The following is a 15,060-nucleotide window of genomic DNA, read 5'->3' as shown; positions in this document are numbered from 1 at the left end:
TCGTCACCCAAGCCAGGTCTCATCAACACGATTTCTTAACCTGTGTTTTATTCGCCCAACCTGTTAATATATATAAAATTTTTATATTCCAAACTGGTTGATGAGAATGGAATTTTAATCCTCCAAACCAGGTCGTGAAAATGGAGTTTTAGTATGCCAAACAAAATTGTGAGTCCGAATGGAGCTGAGTATGCCAAACAAAATTGTGAGTCCGAATGGAGCTGAGTATGCCAAACAAAATTGTGAGTCCGAATGGAGCTGAGTATGCCAAACAAAATCATGGAACAGAATGGAGCTTTAGTCTCCCAAACAAAATTTTGAGTCCGAATGGAGCTGAGTATGCCACACAAAATCGTGAGTTAGAATGGAGTTTTAGTCTGCCAAACAAAATTGTGAGTTAGAATGGAGTTTTAGTGTGCCAAACAAAACCGTGAGTCAGAATTGAGTTTTAGTCTCCCAAACAAAATTGTGAGTCAGAATGGAGTTTTAGTGTGCCAAACAAAACCGTGAGTCAGAATGGAGTTTTAGTGTGCCAAACAAAATCGTGAGTCAGAATGGAGTTTTAGTCTGCCAAAGCATATCACGAGAATAGAATTTCTCAGTGACGTCTAATAAATTGCAATTAACATCACCGCACCCTTTTCTTACAGATTTCTACTTAAAAGCAAAGGTGTTAGGGATATGTAAAAGTTTATAATAATAATAATATATATATATATATATATGTTCTTATTATATATATAATCAAATATATATAATAAGAACACTTGTCAGTAAGAATAAAATTCTGAGGTAACCTGACAAGAGAACAATTTTCACCAGCTGCACCTAAAAATTTTGCTCTGCGCTCTAGTCTGTTATATATCACAGGTTTGTGTCAAAGTGTCATAACTACATGTACACAAAAAGAAAACATCAGCTTCAAATCCCACTCAAGACGAGTGCTTTGTTTTTTATTGTATCGTTTATATTTGCCACCTAGGAGGATGTAACTCACTGGGTGTGATATGTTCTGCATATAATTCTGGTAGCCACAGGAATTCCTGGTACAGTTTGCGAGTATATGGATGAAAAAGCCTTTTTATATGAAATACTATAAGAATATGGCTGAAACATTATCTCACAAGCTTGGACCAATAAATATTCAATTTAATCATATCCTGAAAGTAAAACGGAATACTTTATAAAAGATACGGTATAAATCTCACAAACTTCAAGTGTACTGTAATTATCATTAGAATGACATCACAGATAAGAGAAAAAATAAATCCTTACAAAGAAAGGTATTCGAAAATGTGCACATAAAAAGGAACAAAAAAAACTGTAATATACATAATTTCACATTCATATAAACTTGATGTATGGGTAACCAAAAGCTTGGCTTATCACAGAAGTCGTGCAAGATGAAAAATATTCATGTACAAAGTTAGTGGCTAGAGATTTTCAGAAAATATATATATATTTATAAAGATTGTGTCAAAATCTACAAGTATCAATAGAGATACACGTTATTGTTTACACTTGCATATAAGGTTTCATACTTCACCTAGTATTCTAAAGTAAATATCACTTATGACTTTATATTCAAATCCAATTCCCAGCAGCCTTTTGCATTACAATGAGCAGTTCATCATACCCATTTATCACCAAACTGTTTCCCATGAAAGTATGTGTACCTCATATAGGTAAAATCTATTTCAGTCTTCTGTCACAGTTCTATGACATTATTACAACAGCACTGAATATCCTTTGCTACATACAGGTACACATATAAACCACCATGTATTTGGCACAGATCTTTTACCAGCAGTTACAACACACTACCCTACCCTGCAACCTTGGGCAGGGGAATTTTTGTTTGTATTAAAGGGGGGTAACCATTCCAATTATGATGACAGATGTAGGCTTACATGTATTTGTTCAGAAGCTGTTACCTGTTGCCATAATAAGACAATTTCACCATACTTCACCTGGTGAACGTTTCTTCTTTCACCCCATGCAATGAGCAATGCTCAGTCTGTCCACCTAAGTATTTGTCCTATCTATCACAATAACCATCATTCTCTCTATGTTTCCATCTCAACAAAAATTAGACCATACCAGTGTTCAAACTGTTATTAACTTAAAAAACAGTTACACAAGATGCATATAATTGGTTATTTCGTAATTAATATTTAAGAAAATGATTCTTTGTGCTGAGCACAAAGAAAATACTGAGCATAAAGTTGTGTTATAAAGCAAGTGTTGCATTAAAACCTGCTCACGTTTATTTTTCACCAGCAGTGATTTGATTTTAGTTGTAAAGCTACAATAGAATGAAATATAGTTTGTTGAATATTCACTCAAATTTTGAATTTGAATACATTGACACAACTAATCACAGCTTGTAGTGACAAACAAACATTAACTTATGTTAAAATACTCCATTAAAATCAAAGGAAACTATGACAACAAATATCTAGTATAAAACGGTACGTGACACCATGAAGAGCGTATTTTATTTATGCTGGTAGGTTTTGATTTGTTTAGCCAAATAAAAACTTCTCTCATGTTGAGAAAAGCACAGTGTTAGACCCTGAACGCACGCCTTTCTTCTTTCCCCTCAAAAGCTTTTTCTTGTGTGAAGACAATCGTTTCTTGTTTCCAGGGTGGTTGTCAGGATGGGAGGAGCTGGATTTTGGACGTCTATTGAATGGTGGATAGTCTGACAGTGGGAGGAGCATTGGAGCCTGAGTGACATCTTCAGTTACACCAACCTTCATTGTGGAAGGGTTGCTGGTGGAGCTTTCAAACTTAAGTAATACATCTGCAATACGTAGGAAATGTTATAAATCATTTCATACTTGTTTAAAACATTTTTTCTTGGAGGACAAGAAACTAAATGTACTGATCACCAATATTTTAATGTTAGAGCTTTAGCTTCACCACCATCAACTGTTTGAATAATTCGGAAAATTTATATGTAAAAGCTTATAGGATTAAAAAAAAAAGCAAGAGTACATGGTTTAAGGTACTGTTTTAGCTTTTCATATAAACACATATATAATTTTTTATACTGTCTTTTATATAGATTATTAAACCTACCATATATTTCTGGATCAATTTGTGTGTCGTCTGTAATATCATGATTCAACATTCCTCCACTGACTTCTTCAAATGTTCTGTTCATAAAGCCACTGAAGTCTTTATAGCTATTTGCACAGTATCGACCATGCCAAGCAATGTAACCTGAAAATAACAGAAGAATTTTAATGTCACAGAACAATGGCTTCTAATAGAAGAGTTTTATCATGAATATTTACAAATCTTCGACTACCAAGTACATAATATTATCACAGTCATTACATTTGGGCGTAGCTCTCTTTTTCTTTAGCTGATTATGCATCTGTCATTTCAAAAATGTATTACAAGGATGGAAAGTATTCTAGTGATTAAACAGATGTCACTGCTAATAATCTGGTGTATGTGAATTTTAAGTATGGCACATTGGCGTTGATTCTTTAAAGTTTATTAAGAAGTTCCATGTACTTACCATCTTGATGGATAAACAGAAAAGTCGGTACACCAGCGATCCCCAGTAATTCAGTTATATCCACAAAATCACCAGTGTCATAGTCATCTTCAGGATACTGCCCAGGTTTGGCTGAAAAAGTGAAATTAATTTATTGTAACTTTTTGTTACCATGTTGAAATACTAGCCAGTATTAAAAATTTATTTATTTGATTTGTATTTGGCTGGTGCTTTATGCTGAACTAAAGAATATTTCACTTATATGATAGCAGCCAGCATTAAGGTTGGAAGAAAGCAGGCAATCCCCAGGGGATTAAAAGGAAAAGGCAGCTGATAGCCTTGACTGGTGTTTAATTCTATACTCATCATTTTTTTCCCTTATCAATTATATATTACACAAAAATTCCTACACAATGGTACTGACCAAGTTTGCTCCTGCTGATGTTGTTAGGTAGAGTGGACACGGATGAGGCGCAGTGACTTGTGCAGTGCCAGACGGCCAGGTCGTCCCGCCAGCCATTCTCTGTGATGGTATGGATCAACTGTTGACGGTCATGAGGCTGACGGGCATCATAGTTTGATGAAATCGCAATGAAGTTGTGCTGGAAAAATACAAAATCATTCTGTTACAAAAGTACATTTATTGATTTATACCATAAAAGCTCTTTTGACAGTTTCATTAAATTTCATTATCTTCATTTGGGATAATTATTTCTGGTTTACATTTAAATGGAATATTTCAATAAAAGTTTCGATCAGGAGTGGTTAACAACTCTCTTAGTCGAAAATACATGCACCATTATAAAATCTTGGGATCATTTTGTTTCAAAGAAGCTGTGATTAAAAAGGGGGTTAATGGAAGAAAAATGTGACTTACTCGTTTGGAATTATCCCTGGCAAACTTGACAAAGTGATTCATGACACCTTTGGAAGCTAAGCACCTATAAAAAATAAAAATATAAATAACTTTTTCTTTTACTTAAGTTTTTACCTAGTTTTAGATCAAAACTAGCAGAAACCAAGACTATTTACCTACTAGATGTTTGTCCACAGAAAAAATGACTGACAATGAATAACTTGGTAGAAATGGTAGAAAAAAAACCCTTGATCTTGCATAGAATGTGTCGTCAAACTTGAATCCACAATGTTTAAAGAATTCATTGAACTGGACCTCAAAAAAAACCAATGCAAAGCCTTTGTTTAGTGCCGATTTAGGCAGAAATAAGCTTCTCACCATGGAGTCCAAAACAGCATCACAGTTGCATGGGACAGTTTGTTGTGTGTGAGCAGAGGTTTAAATTCACCATCAAAGACATCTAGGAGACTGCATGCTGGAGGCGGTACTTGTTTCTTGAGAAGCCCCTGATTGGCAAGCTTCTTCGCAAGCTGTCGTTCATAAATGACAGAGTCATCAAATCGACAGCATCCCCGGGATGGCCAACTAAAGAACAAAAAAAAAGAACTTTCCAGTCTTTAAAACCATTTTGACTTCATTTTACCAACAAGAGGTCAGTCACAAAATTGAGTTAAGTTGTACATGAAAGTCGTAAGTTTTACCAGTCAGCAGTGTGTTATGTAGTAAGACATGAATGAAGGTAATGGGAATTTCTTAAGGTGTAGTACACCGTAAGATTTAAGTTGGAACCAAAGTTGTGACTGCAACTTTTTACCCTTCAGGAACTCAAATGAAAAACAACAACTATTCTTCAGGTACAAAATCGATAAAGCTGTATGCACCAGGCATAACATCCATGATGGCATGCAGTAAAGTGATATATCTCTCTAGCAAACGTGCTTGACAGATTTGTAAAACAGAAATTTAAGTTAAACGTTATGCCTACTCAGTATACCTGACAGATCTGCGGTGCACATCATGGTAGCAGTAGAAGGAGAATGGCTGGAAAGCTTCAGTCAGAACTTTCACCTCGTTAGATTCAGAGGTAACAATCTGATTACTGGTCAAGGCTAAGACACTGATGGTGTGGCTGGGCTGGTCCAGATCCAACTAGAAGAACAGAGTGAAGGAATCAGTGCTTTTTTGTTTAACACATATTCATTTAATTCTTCAACCTGAAAAGAATGAATTACATTTTGGAGATATACTGTATTACATGTGGGTTGCTTGAGTTTAGAGATGAATTCAAATAACACTTAATCAATATATGCCTAATACGTCAAGATAATGTATGTAAAGCCTGTGATAATCTTCAGTTCCACAAGAAATTATTACCAATCATATGCAAACAATCCACACTATATCAACGAAGAAATACAGCTTCAAGATAAAATAAAGAATTATCAATATGAAAGTGCAACAAAATCTCAAATTTACAAAATATTTTTTTTATTAACAGAGAATGTACAAAAGTTTAAGAGTTGACCTCTTACCTTGACCCTAACCCCTCTGACTCCAGGCACAAGAGCATTCCCATAGTGCTTTCCATCCACCAACACCTGGTACCCTGTGACCTCAACATCCCTGTTTGTCTGTATACATTGCCAGCTCAAATGCACCATCACATGACCTGAGTACTCAGCCAATCCGTGGAAGCAGCTTTCTAACAGGTCCTCAATAGTGGACAAAGTCTGAGCTGCCTTCAGGATTTCCTGTAAATAAGGTCTTAATGAACTAGAATAGGTATCATGATATATGTCCTTTGACAGAAAGCAGAAATGAATAGAATCTTGGTAAACTTTTTGTGTTATTTATTATTACTTAGTACATATAACTATTCAAGATACCATTACCATACAGTTTCAGTGAATTTATTCGCACCTGATTTTTGTCTTTCAATTTGGCATGGTTTGCAATTCCCATCTTTTTGATCTGATGTCCCACCTTTCTAATCAGTCTGTGGAGTAAACAACATAATAATCATGAATATCAGTAGAATTGTTGCCTACAATATGTTGTCCTCCAGGCTCTGCCAGGTTTCCACCCATCATAATGCTGGCCGGCATCAAATAAGTGAAATATTCTTGAGTACAGCGTAAAACACCAATCAAATAAATAAATACAAAATGTTGTACTGATTTCATTAAATTGTCTTATTTTGATGTGATCTTACAAATACAAGTACACTGATTGTGTCTGTAAACAATGTCTGGAAAATCAGATCAAACAGTCAATGGATTCCCAGAGAGAAACAGTGTTTTCATATGTTCAAATTAGGCACCTGAATGTGCGGAATTTAACTGAAAGAAGTACCAGTGTTTCTTATTTTCTTTACTTCTTTATTTTTTCAAGCATTGTGGTGGGAGTAAACTGGGTCAATGTCTACTACATAAAACCCATGTCCATTTGCAGGCTGCTGACAAACCTTCCCACACAAAATAAGAAAGGAAGCCATATGAGCTGAACTTGAATTCACAGTAACTGTGGTGTTGAGACGCTCCTGAATCATTGTGCTATGTTACTATGCTAACCACTTGGCAACACAGACCACCACTTTTTATTTTGGCTAAGCCATGCTCGACACATGTTTCAACATATATCACACACTTTTCGGGCGTCAGATGTTTTAGCATTACCTGTCCCTCTTGTTGACAAGTTCGCTTGTCACTCGGTTCAGCTGCCTCCTCTCCTCCAGCCCAATCACCGACACAACCAACTCTGGGGGATCAGGTAATACAGCAGGGTGGGTGCTCATGGGAGTCGAGACCACCACATCACTAGTTCCATGTACCTGTATAAAGGTAAGGGGTTTTGTCAGGTCAGCACTTTCAAGACATTTGCAAGGAACTTTTGATACACAGGTGATTTATGATTAAAACTACGCTACAAATACAAAATAACTACTACCTGGTCAATATTTCTATCATTTCAATGTAGAAAAAAAAAAGAATTTGTCTTCAATCTGTTTCTACAAATGTCTAAAGGGTTCGCAGATACTTCTTAACAATGGCATGTAGTTGTTGGACAAAATTTGAAAAGTATTTTACATCATTTTCTAGAATATATCCTGTATGCCATGACAATAATGTTTATGAGTGGAAAAAGGAAGGAAGGTACTACATGTTATTACATTTATATGATTACATGTTATCAACGTTTGGACGTAAGGTTGCTATTACATTACCAAGAGCTGGGTTTAACCATTCCGACTCATTGGTCAAGGAATATTACATAGTACTTCCTAAACACCCAGTTGTGTAACAATAGAACCAAACTAACAAATACTTTTTCCCACTGTGTGCATTATCTTTCAGATTTTTTGTGACAGAAATCCTGAGAAATCCCACACTTACATGTGTTTCCAGGTAGAGACTGTAGCTAGACTTGTGCAGACCCCTGATCTCTGCCTCTCTCATGTTTGGGTGCAAAGGTCCAAGAGACTGGACAGTCTTCCCGGTGTTCACATCAACACATAGCAGCTATGGGGGAAACAGATTAATCTTCAACATGAAATCTGAGAATGAACTGTTTCAACAGAAATTTTCATTGCTTTCTGCATTGCTTTTTCAACGTGAAAACCAAATCCACATAATTACATGTAAACATCTGATTAGCATATATCTTAGCCTCCTTTTACTTTATTTCACCTGAAGTTTGGTATGAAAAATTGTGGTTCCAGAAGCTGATAAAGGCCTTAAACAATATATTTGTAATGCCAAAACGTAAGTTTTTCTGATAAGAAATTTATCACATTCAGAAAAGAAATCCTAGTTGGCTCTATAAGGTAGATAATTCAATCAGAATCAAGCGAAATGTGCAACTTACAAAATACTAAGCTTTAGGTGAAATAGATTACTCGAAGTTCAAATTAATGTCACAAAAATAAGTTACCTTGAAGTGTTTTACTGTCACTCCCTCTGTACAATATGGTGTTTCCCAGCGTACCCTCACTGCTCTGGAACTGACCGTCGGTATACGCTCAAGAACAGGGGATTTGACCCCTGGCCAGGCTATTATCAGTGGTTCAGATATTTTGCTGTTCAGTCTATCTACTGTGCACATGGCCTGCAGTGAACACAACATTGCCAGAAAAAAATTTAGTTTAGATAAAAAAAATTAGTATTTTGCTTAATAATAATATTCCTGACTTTGCATCTTTGGGGGCTGTTAAAAATTTTAATTTCAAAAATGTTAAAATACTCTACATGAAAATGATCACAGAATAAAGAGCTACCAGGAAACTGAAAAATGAGAAAACATATCATCAGTACAAAAAAATCTTGACTGATTTAAACACCAGATTACCAGTATACAAAACCATTTTTAAAAAAAATTACTGATGCTAAAAACAAATCTGCAACTGCACCAAACAAAGAAGAAACAGTTTACAAACAAATATAAAGATATACACTGCTCCCTCGATTTAACATGGTTTGATTTTCCGCGCAATTGGATTTAACACAGGCGCCTTGTGTTTCCCATTTTTTCTTCTGTTTTCAGCAGAAAAACTTTATCAGACAAAAATCAAAATTGGGAGATACATGTAAGATATACATCAAAATAAACTCAAATATTATTTTAACAATTCAAAGTTGTTTGCAATGTGTAAACAACGTATGGATGTGGTTACAAGTGTTTGGGCCAATGTGCACATCCATGAAGTCTTCTTGACAATCATCATTTATGCAGTGTTCTCACATTAAGGCTGTAAAATGTTGTGAAATCTGCTGGAAGTCTTTCACATTAGGACATTGATAGATTTTAAAACTACATTTTATTTGCTTCACAGGGGGTTCAAAGGTTCCATTGGCTGGTTCCCTCCCCCAGACGTCAGATGGCACAAATTGCTTTTGCTTCTGACACTAAACAAGTCACATTGAAATCACAAGGTTAATTTAAGCAATTACAAGCACTGGGGGTAGCTCTTTGAAGTTCCATCACATTTACTGAGCTACATATGTAGCAGTAGGTGATTTCATAGTTTCATAATTTGAACAGCTGTAATTCAAATCAATCAACCTTGTTGTACACAGGTGGATCATAGTTTCACGTCTTGACTCTAGTGTGACTTGAGCCTCCATGAGTTAACTCCCTTCCAAGTATTCAATTTTCTGCGAATCCGATTACAATGCGATTAGAAAAACTTGTCCCTCAATGGATGCTTTATTTCAAGGGAGCAGTGTATTATTACAGGTGTTACTGAGAATAGAAGACAATTTCTCAAAGTAATACCTTTACTTCACTCCTTTTACACATTAGCTATAGTGACACCGCTACACCTGAACAGCGTGATAGGCTTACCTGAACTTGGAAGCAATATTCCTGGCACCATGCCCCATGTGTGAAGGTAAAACTGAGCTGTTGCGGGGTGAGAGACGCTTCAACAACACCATTTATGTACACTTTGTAGCCATTTATACCTGCATCACCATATGTGATCGGCTTATCCCACTGTATTGCTATGTAGCGGAAATTACATGCTCTGGAAAAATTCAAAGAAAGAGGACAATTAAACTCACAAGCACATTAAAGAACAAGTAAGAAAAAAGTATTTCGAGAGGGGTAGCTCCAAAACAGGTCCACTATATTTACATTATGTCAAGTCAGCTTGCCAGAAATAGTACTGAAATAACATGTGCTCCAACCAGCAGAAAATTTCTTTAAATGCTTTGGCAACTTTTTTATTACAATAAATACTCAATATTGTAAGGCAAAAGACAATAGAGACATTTTGTTGTTCATTCCTTTCAATGAACTAACCAAGTGGATCTCAATGAGTTATGTAAATGTTGTTTTTTTATGAAAAGTAGAGCATTCGCTCTTCAGATATTTCTGTGCAATACCTACCTGACAGCCAGTTTTGGAGCATCTGGTGGTGCAGACGTCTGTATGGTCAGTTGTCGAGACTTCCCCAGAATATTACCATCCGGAGACACAGAAATCACCCTCACAAAGTGGGTTGTGCCCGGCAAACACTTGTTTATCACACAGCTGGACTCGCTGACATCCAATTTCACCTCTCTTTGCTGAAAATTAAAATTTTATAATTATAAAATTGTATATTTGTAAATTTTGTATACATAATTTATTTCTGTGTGACTTAAATATGAAGAAATCAAAACAAAATTTAACACATAGTAATGTTGTTCAAAAATAAATACTACCTTCAGTACTTGGCATTTTAATTTTATTAATACTTAAACATATTATTCTTTGGACAGGTGTTTACATATGAACAAAAAGAAAGCCAGCAAATACTTACATCTGGCTGTGCTACACTGCTCCACTGAACTTTGTAACACCTGACCCCATCCGTCTCCAGGTGAGTTGACCAGTCCAGGTGTATAGCTGTATCTGTGATGCTGCTGACCTTCAGCATGATCTCCTGATCATCAGTCATCGATGACCAATCCTCCAAGGTCATTGTGCTTGACCCCTCCCCATGGCGTGGAGACCGTGGTCCAGAGCTGATCAGTAAACTGTTAGACTTGAAAGAGTCAGGATATTCTGGGTTGGCACTTAAAGCTATCAGGTTCATCTTGTAATGTCTGTAAACAAAGGCATGACAAAAATACATTTGGACTTCTCAGAAATCAGCTCACATTAAAGCACAAAAATTCCATTCTACAATGCGATAAAAATGAATATTATTATTTTATGAATTGAAGGATAATTCGGCAAAATCAACAGTTCTTACAAAGTTTAACCATACACTTGTGTTTCTCTCCAGATATGTCACTTTTATATAGAAAGCAAAATTGGAAAACTATCTACAATGAAGTACAGAAAAATAATCAAAGTACATTACATACAAAAATCATGTAAAATTAGGCATACTAACATTTTACATACTCTTAATTAATCTAGTCTACTTAATTAAATCACCAACAGGAAAATTACACATAAAAAATTCTCACCTGTTAGGGCGACAAGGTATAATTGCTTTTCTGTAAGAACTATTCAGCTCATTCCCCGCCTTGCGATCATTCAGGTATACCTGTTAAAGACAAAGTGTAATATTAAAATCTTACCTGTACTTTGTGTATGGAATGGATAGATTAAATTGTATATATTTATTTCATTGATTGTGTTTTTCACACAAATATATTTTCCTCTCATTAACTGAATTAATCTATTCACCATCTAAGAGTATTAACAGCATTAACAGCGACTCATAGCTTGATATTTTAGATTGTTCATGAACACCTCAGGTGCATCAGTGCACTATTCACACCCAAGCCTTTATAGTTTAATGTGGACACAAGCAAAGCCCCTTTAACAGACCTTCTCTGAATTACCCCCCTTGTTACACGACAGTGGAAACGACGTAACATGAGATTTGTTTTTGCGGTCTGAAACTATGAGAAGTGGGACCTCGTCTAATAAATAATGCAGTATGCAGGTTATGCCACGACAATGACAAATATTTTCTAACCATCAGAATGTAAAACAAAAAATATTAGTCGCGTTGACTAATATCAGAAGTGTCAAGAGATATTGAATGAAGTCCATGTTTTTCGGCTTAAGAGTTTGCCGAAGCTGTCTATTGTACCTGGGAAGAGCTTTGCATCCAATTAAGGCCAGCATTTTAAAATTTACCACTGAATGAATTAAAAAATACATATGGTGTTTATCCTGGGCTTTCCAAATAAGCTTTCAAAATTAAAATCTGTCATCTTTAAGCTAGGTCTTCAACTGGCTTATACCGAGTTAACTCCAAAACTTGCCATTAGCCATTTTCTGAGGTTCTACCTAACCATGGTTGGTCGAGAGTAAACAGGAGAGTGACCACCAGGGACGCAATTCAGTGCGGCCCTATTGCCATACCAGTGATTACCTTCCAGATCCTTTATGCAATTAACACTGACATGTCCTCATTATGACTGGTGTATAACAGGACAAGAGATGTGTAATTTGACATCTACAGACATGTCAACACAAGCATCTGAAAATAAAAAAAACTCTGCCTATACGTCAGGTGAGTTACTTTACCTGATAACCTCTGACTTTGACACCTCCATAGAGACGTGGCTCTCCCCACTCCACAACGAATTCTTCTGTGTCCACAGATTCCAGGAATATCTCTGGTGCATCTGGTTGCCCAGGGATCATGATTTGAAGGCTTTGAGGGGAGCTCTGGGGTGTCTCTGAGTAGAAGGATGGCTCAACGCTCACATTGTACACAACCCTAAAAACAAAGGTAAAAACGCAAGATGTAAAGGTGAGCTCTGAATTTTGTTTTCGGCGTCTCAATGTCATTTCGAGATGGATTCTAGCTACACAGAGGTAAATACATTTCTGTATCAATTTGAACCCCTAATGGACAACGTTGAAATTTCAATTTATGAGACTGACATCCCTGGGCAGACTTCACAAATTTTCAGATGTTGAGTTTGATCTTTGTCAAGGCATTTCAAACCGCACTGGCATTATGGACTAGTAAGCTATAGCTTTATCCTGCGTTACACTGTACGTGTTGTGTGTGTATCTAAATTTTTAATATTTATTTACCATTCTCTCCCTCTGTCCACTCTACAATAAATACCATTCTATTCCCAAAGGGCTACTAAATTTCTACCCACACATGATGACATCCACCACATACCCACACATCATGACACCCACCGGTACATGTTATTGTTGGCATTCCGAACAGCCTATGCACACAGGGGCTTATAGTTGTGTACAGTATAAACACATGTACGATACGTTGGCTTTAGTGTACAGAGATTTGCTATCAGTTTTCAGTTCGGTCAATAGTATTTTATAACCACTGTGTGCCGCTGTGGAAGTCCTTCAAGTTCAGCTGTATTCGTCTAGTAGCTTTCAGCTGTAAAATGGCAAGAGCGGGTCTGGCTGTATGGTGGGTATAAAATCCTTCTGTCTTGCGTTAGAAATCTATGCCTTTCTGAGGGCCAGATGGTCTGGAAGCCTGAGAAACCTTACTCCAGGATTCTTCGACGACCTGTTTTGACAACCGTATGCAGAACAGCAAACCATTTCATGGAGAAAATTGATATGCTTGTTGCCATTCTTGTAGCTTTATTTAACACTGAACTAAATGGCGAAGCTCTGGAGGTCATAAAGGTTGGATTTGTATGACTTCATTCAGCGGAGACTACTGAGAGTGTTGGCAGCAAAATTCATAAAACCAGCCTCATTATCTAGTGATTTTAAGTTCCAAATAACTCACATCGTTCCCTTTTTCAATGCTTTTTTTTGCACTTAATTTTAACAAATTATAATTTTAAAAAATTTAACTCAATACCAGTGTTACTTAATACGCTTTTGAACATCTGGGCCCTGAATCATACATTTACATGAAAAAAATATGTGTGAATAGAATGAATGAATGGGGAATGAATGCTTGTGGTTTTATGTCATACTTTTCATTCAACATCATGTGATAACGAGTCATTAGGTGTGTGTACATATACTGTGAACTCTTGTGGCAGGGGTTGCGAAAGTATCATGTTGAGGACACCAGACATGACACTCCAGTCACATTATACTGACACCTAGTCAACCAGTCCTCTTTCCTTGTTCTAAAGACTCAATGATGAGTGCCAAATGAAGTAACAACAAGTACCATTTTTTAAGTCTTTGGTGTGACGCGACCTAGGTTAGTCTCCTTAAAGATAGATAGTGTACAGAAGTGTACAGAAGCATTATGACAAGAGTCTCCTCAAATTATCACTCATGTACACTGATGATTGCAATGCCAACCAGTAACTTAGAATCAGGTGTATCCGTGTGTTATGCAATGTATTTTGATATTAATTACTTCATGAAGTGACCAGTAACTCACTTGTTACTGATGACTGGAATGGTACAGCTCCTTTGATCTGGTCCTACATATTTGGTCTGGATGACACGGTCATCCTCACTGAACCACAAAATGTTGAACTGCCTTAACAAGTTGACCGTTTCCCCGTACGTTTCCCATTTCAGCTGAATTTCTCCACATAAATTACGGTCATCAGACTCACTGCGATGGAACTCTCCTTCCAAGGAGGATAGAAAACCTGAAATAGGAACATTCAGAGCAACTTTCAATTGTCTTTCCACATGTTGTCAAATTCTATAAACTTAAATACATCTACAAAATCAATTTAATAGTGTGCATAAATTGCACTGAAGGTTGATCTTTTATATGCAAAAAGGTTGAGGAATTAAGGTAGTAAGACTTTATTTAGTTTGTGTTTATTGTAACTGCACTCATGAACATATATATACATATACATATATGTACTGGTACGTAAAGAAGACATTCATGGCCACAGCAGAATCATATCAACATTTCAGCCAAGAGAGACAAAAAAGGGAGTGAACTAATGTACATTCGCACAAATAATACCTGTTTGAGGCTTTGGCATAGTGATACGCAGGGGCTCGGATGGCGATGTGTCCAGATCACTCTCATCATCCAACACCAAGCTGTATTCTTCAGACTGACCCCCTCCTTTCTTGAACAGGGTCTTGTGCTGATAAAACGCAAAGATCACGATAAACAACACAATCCAGGATGGCCAGCCTTTATGAAGTCAAAACATTTGTGGAGGTCATGGAGGTCATAAAGAGTCACAGAGGTCAATTAAAAAACAAGTTGTTTCACGACAACTTGATTGAGATACTAAAGTTAAATAGATCAAAC

The 15,060-nt window shown here is 36.4% G+C and overlaps 1 protein-coding gene across 2 annotated transcripts in view; it reads right to left on the bottom strand.

Moving 5' to 3' along the window:
- Nucleotides 1–950: 950 nt before the first annotated feature.
- LOC135470154 (uncharacterized) overlaps nucleotides 951–15,060 on the bottom strand; it is a 64,859-nt gene continuing 50,749 nt past the window's right edge. For both annotated transcript variants that reach the window (XM_064748930.1, XM_064748931.1), the window contains 19 exons: nucleotides 14,764–14,890; nucleotides 14,215–14,431; nucleotides 12,399–12,594; nucleotides 11,324–11,403; nucleotides 10,669–10,954; nucleotides 10,254–10,432; nucleotides 9,708–9,888; nucleotides 8,298–8,471; nucleotides 7,760–7,885; nucleotides 7,043–7,197; nucleotides 6,288–6,363; nucleotides 5,900–6,118; nucleotides 5,362–5,516; nucleotides 4,746–4,952; nucleotides 4,389–4,452; nucleotides 3,936–4,113; nucleotides 3,533–3,643; nucleotides 3,085–3,228; nucleotides 951–2,806 (listed from right to left, as the gene is read on the bottom strand). In XM_064748930.1, the coding sequence (XP_064605000.1) occupies nucleotides 2,547–2,806; nucleotides 3,085–3,228; nucleotides 3,533–3,643; nucleotides 3,936–4,113; nucleotides 4,389–4,452; nucleotides 4,746–4,952; nucleotides 5,362–5,516; nucleotides 5,900–6,118; nucleotides 6,288–6,363; nucleotides 7,043–7,197; nucleotides 7,760–7,885; nucleotides 8,298–8,471; nucleotides 9,708–9,888; nucleotides 10,254–10,432; nucleotides 10,669–10,954; nucleotides 11,324–11,403; nucleotides 12,399–12,594; nucleotides 14,215–14,431; nucleotides 14,764–14,890 (3,135 nt within the window). In that variant the 3' untranslated portion in view covers nucleotides 951–2,546. The remainder of the gene's footprint in view (nucleotides 2,807–3,084; nucleotides 3,229–3,532; nucleotides 3,644–3,935; nucleotides 4,114–4,388; nucleotides 4,453–4,745; nucleotides 4,953–5,361; nucleotides 5,517–5,899; nucleotides 6,119–6,287; nucleotides 6,364–7,042; nucleotides 7,198–7,759; nucleotides 7,886–8,297; nucleotides 8,472–9,707; nucleotides 9,889–10,253; nucleotides 10,433–10,668; nucleotides 10,955–11,323; nucleotides 11,404–12,398; nucleotides 12,595–14,214; nucleotides 14,432–14,763; nucleotides 14,891–15,060) is intronic.

Source organism: Liolophura sinensis, chromosome 7, assembly GCF_032854445.1.
Source record: "Liolophura sinensis isolate JHLJ2023 chromosome 7, CUHK_Ljap_v2, whole genome shotgun sequence".
Taxonomy (NCBI): Eukaryota; Metazoa; Mollusca; class Polyplacophora; order Chitonida; family Chitonidae; genus Liolophura; species Liolophura sinensis.
Note: the sequence above shows the minus strand (reverse complement) of the source record. Positions and strands in the feature narration are given on the sequence as shown.